The 4,321-nt window shown below is 44.1% G+C and overlaps 1 protein-coding gene across 1 annotated transcript; it reads left to right on the forward strand.

Moving 5' to 3' along the window:
• The first annotated feature begins 410 nt into the window (after window positions 1-410).
• Window positions 411-863, forward strand: LOC121555278 (uncharacterized mitochondrial protein AtMg00860-like). The gene has a single exon (XM_041869093.2). It carries the CDS (start codon window positions 411-413, stop codon window positions 861-863), a length of 453 nt encoding a protein of 150 aa, XP_041725027.1.
• Window positions 864-4,321: the final 3,458 nt, after the last annotated feature.

A 4,321-nucleotide genomic window follows, 5' to 3' on the forward strand; every position in this document is an offset into this window, starting at 1 on the left:
ACACTGAGAATTGGAGTCATCGAGGAGTCCCACAGCGCCTGGTGCTGCCCCATTGTGTTGGTGTCTAATCCGAACGGTAGTCTGCGTTTCTGCAATTACTTCCGGGGGGTGAACGACATCAGTTTGTTCGATGCCTACCCCATGCCGAGGGTGGACGAGCTCATCGAGGAATTGGGAAAGACACAGTACAACAGCACCTGGACATGACCAAGGGATATTGGCAGCTGCCCTTGGCAGCATCCTCCTGGGAGAAGACGGCATTCTCGACCCCTGGACGGCTTATACCAATACCGTGTCCTCCGGTTCGGTAACCATGGAGCCCTGCCCACGTTCCAGCTGCTGATGGACCAAGTCCTCTGACCTCACCAACAGCATGCAGCGGCCTAGAAGAGCACCTGGCGGTACTGGACATGCTCAGGAAAGACGGGTTGACAGCGAATCCCAAGAAATGCAAGCTGGTGTTCGAGGAAGTGGAGTGGACTGGGGAATTTGATCGGACGGGGGAACGTCAAGCCCAGGAGAGGAAGGTCCAGGTGGTTCGTGACTGGCCCGTTCCCCACACCAAGACACAGGTCAAGTCCTTCCTGGGGCTGGCGGGATACTATAGCCGGTTTATCCCCAACTTTGCGGCTATAGCTTCCCCCCTTACCGATCTGACCAGGGCCCGCCTCTCAAAAACAGTGAAGTGGTTGGATGAGGCCGAAGCGGCGTTCAGGCGCCTGAAGGAAGCCCAGTGCTCCCATCCGATTCTCGTGACGCCCGATTTCCAGGTACCGATGCTGGTGCAGATGGATGCCTATGACACGGGACTAGGGGCCGTCCTGTCACAGGTACATGATGAGGAAGAACACAATGAACCATAATCATAATCAACATCATCACAATCATAATCATCATCATCACAATGAACCATAATCCCAACTCATGATGTTACTACCCTGCATGAATCTGCAGGTAGCTAACCAACCAGGTTCAATGTTAGGTAGCTAATGTTAGGCTCTAACTAGCCAAGCAAATGGCTCTGAGATAAAAATAATGAGATCCTAAACATAATGTTAGCTAGCGAGACAGCCAGCTATTGTTAGCTAGCTAGTTAAACAATGAACCATAATCCCAACTCATGATTTATTACCCTGCTTGAATCTGAAGGTAGCTAAACCAGGTTCAATGTTAGCAAGCAAATGGCTCTGAGATACGAATAATAAGAACATACACGTAACGTTAGCTAGCGAGCCAACCAGCTAACCAGCTAGCTAACTAACAGTACACTTTAACTTGAAATGAAACCACTTTTTGTCAAAATTAGAAACGTGAATATCTGAAAATGTAGGTAGCTAGACTATCTTACCCATATACATCATGCATGATGGACGTGTCTCCCTGTCACGAATGCGATGGTTGCCCTTAGTTTGAAGATGTAATCCGGAGACAGCTGTTTTCGCCATCTCTTTAGCTATCATACTCTAATTCCACTGATTTCAAAACTCAACCTCCAGAAAGTAGAGAACAACACTTAAGCAGCTCCACTACACAATACTTTTTTTTTTACGTAGCTGGTAAATTCGCTCTGGCTATCTACTCCGATTTCAGAGCACTCTCGTCTGAGTGTGCCAGAGCGCAGAATAACTGACGAATTTACGAACGCTCAACACCCGTTGAATATGGCCGGTGTCAGTAAACGTTGGCGTAATAAATGTTTTGCCAGCAGCACAGTTGCAGTCACCAACGCTCAACCACGCTCTGAATAACATAAAAACAGCCTAACCAGCTCTGCTAGGGTAAGTCAAATGGTCAGAGTGAGCTGTTCTCTCATTTGTGTCTGGAAGTGGCTAGCAAGCTAGCCAACGTTAGCCATTTAGCTTTGGTGCTTGACTGCTGTTGTTAGGTCAGAATGCTCGGATCAAGCCTACTCCTCGGCCAGAGCGTCCTGTGCGCGCTCTGAACGCTCCGAGAGTGAAACGCTCTGAATTTACGAACAGACAATTGACAACGCTCTGAGTTTCCGAACACCTAGAGCACACTCTGGCACTCCAGATTAAATTTATGAACACACCCGTAGTATAAGCCAGCCTTTAGTCGTCAAATCCTCTGTAGCTCAGCTGGTAGAGCACGGCGCTTGTAACGCTAAGGTAGTGGGTTCGATCCCCGGGACCACCCATACACAAAAAAAATGTATGCACGCATGACTGTAAGTCGCTTTGGATAAAAGCGTCTGCTTAATGGCATATTATTATTTTATTATTAAATCTTTGGTTGTTTAGTACATAGCCTCACATGTGAATCCTTAAAGTGCTGGGTGGGGCTAAATCGTAAGAGGTTGTGAACGATGCTGAATGGGTGTATACAAATAAGTGCTCTCCAGTGGGTATCAAAACATTCAAGGGCCATTTTCTCAAAAATGAGGTTACAAGTTTATCAACTTTCAAAGCAGAATTAATTTCCCATTGTTCCTCAACTGTAGTGTATGATACACCATTGTCTAGCTCTGAGTCTCTACTTTTAACCAATGTAAACAAATACAATTTCAAATTTTGCTACATAAGACCGAATCGAGCCGGTCGGTCACAAATAGTTATTTCCCCTGACGTGGGCATGTTTTCAATACAGACTCCTTTTGTCGTACAGTATTCCATATAAGGCATCCAGACCTTATGAAAGTTGCACAGTATACCTATCACACCCTGACCTTTAATGCCTGTTGTTTCTTGTTAGTTTGGTCAGGGTGTGAATGTTGATAGTTTCTAGAATGTGTATTTCTATGTTGGCCAGGTGTGGTTCCCAATCAGAGGCAGCTGTCGATCGTTGTCTCTGATTGGGGATCATACTTAGGTAGCCATGTTGCCTACCTGTTTTGTGGGATTTTGTTTCTGTGTGTTTGGCTTGTTTGATGTTAGCCTTTAGAACTTCACGTTACGTTGCTTTTGTTGTTTTGTTCGGGGTTTATTTAATAAACGAGCATACCACGCTGCATCTTGGTCCAATCCTTTACTCAACGAACGTGACAATACCCTTAAACTTAAAACAAATCTAGTGATACTGTACATAACATGACATTTCTTCCATACATTGTGGGAGGATAACCATCCCTTCCAATTAATGGAAATGCAGTCATTAGCCACTATAAATGCTATATTACACAGTTTCTTCTGATAAGTCTCCAGTATCAACATTTCCAAGCAAAAAAAAAACATGGGGAAGAAGGGAGAAGAGATAAAATAACATACTCTTTGCCAGAATTCAGCCAGCATTCACAAGACCACAACATATGCAAATATATCCCCTTCTTTTTTTTTTTTTTTTTTTTTTTTTTTTTTATATATATCCCCTTCTTTGCTTTACACCTCCAGCAGAATAATACAATTTCTGAGTGCATGATATTCAGTTTCACTGGCATATAGTACGTTCTATGGATGGTCTTAAACTGCAGTAATTTATGTCTTAGATTATATGAACAAGACTGGGCATTCAAACATATCTGTATCCATTCATCATCATCAATAGCGTCTTCCTCACTTTTTTGTTTGACATGTTATGTCTCATCGGGAAAAGCCTATATCAACCCTTGGATATCCACTTTGGAAGTTTGTCAGACTGCCTTAAAATAGCCTCTGGCTTGTCCAGTTTTTGCTGGACAGAGTGAATAAACTGTTGTATCTGCAAACATTCACCTCACCTCTGTCACAGACTGGTCTTCCCTGGCTGCCTGACCCTGCTGAGACCCATGTCACCATCTGATCCTACTAAAATGAGGCATGACAAAGAATTACCTTGGTGTACATTTATACATTATATTATCCAATAGAATCAATTACTCCTAGATCCCAGACCGTAGCTTTAAGCTTAAGCTGCTGTCCTGTAGCTACTGTAGGTCTACCCATCAATTCAAGATGGAACTTTGTATCATTCACTGAATATGCGGCAAAATTCACCTGAGCTCCGTAGAATGGTCTTCCCTGGCCGTCTGACCCTGCTGGGAATCTTCCCACTCCTAAAAGATAGGCTATAAAAATAGCTCAAGAGAAAGTGCAAGTCTCTCCAACAATGCTCTCTTCAAACTACATCTAGCATATTGGCTGATATAGACCAGTAATACAATGTAAGGGCCATGTGAGAATCTATAGTAATTTAACCTATTTCTGAAGATATTTTTGTGCATTTGATATTGCTTATAGGGCGCAAAAGTCCTGGGAACATGGCTGGCAAGTGAGATGCGTCACATACTGTACACCGAAAATAACATTGTGGGACTGCGATTGGGTTTGGGATCAGTTATTGCGGTAGCAGGTGGGAGTCGGACAGAAAGCCAGCGGGTGCGGGTGGG

Source organism: Coregonus clupeaformis, chromosome 11 (assembly GCF_020615455.1).
Source record: "Coregonus clupeaformis isolate EN_2021a chromosome 11, ASM2061545v1, whole genome shotgun sequence".
NCBI lineage: Eukaryota > Metazoa > Chordata > Actinopteri > Salmoniformes > Salmonidae > Coregonus > Coregonus clupeaformis.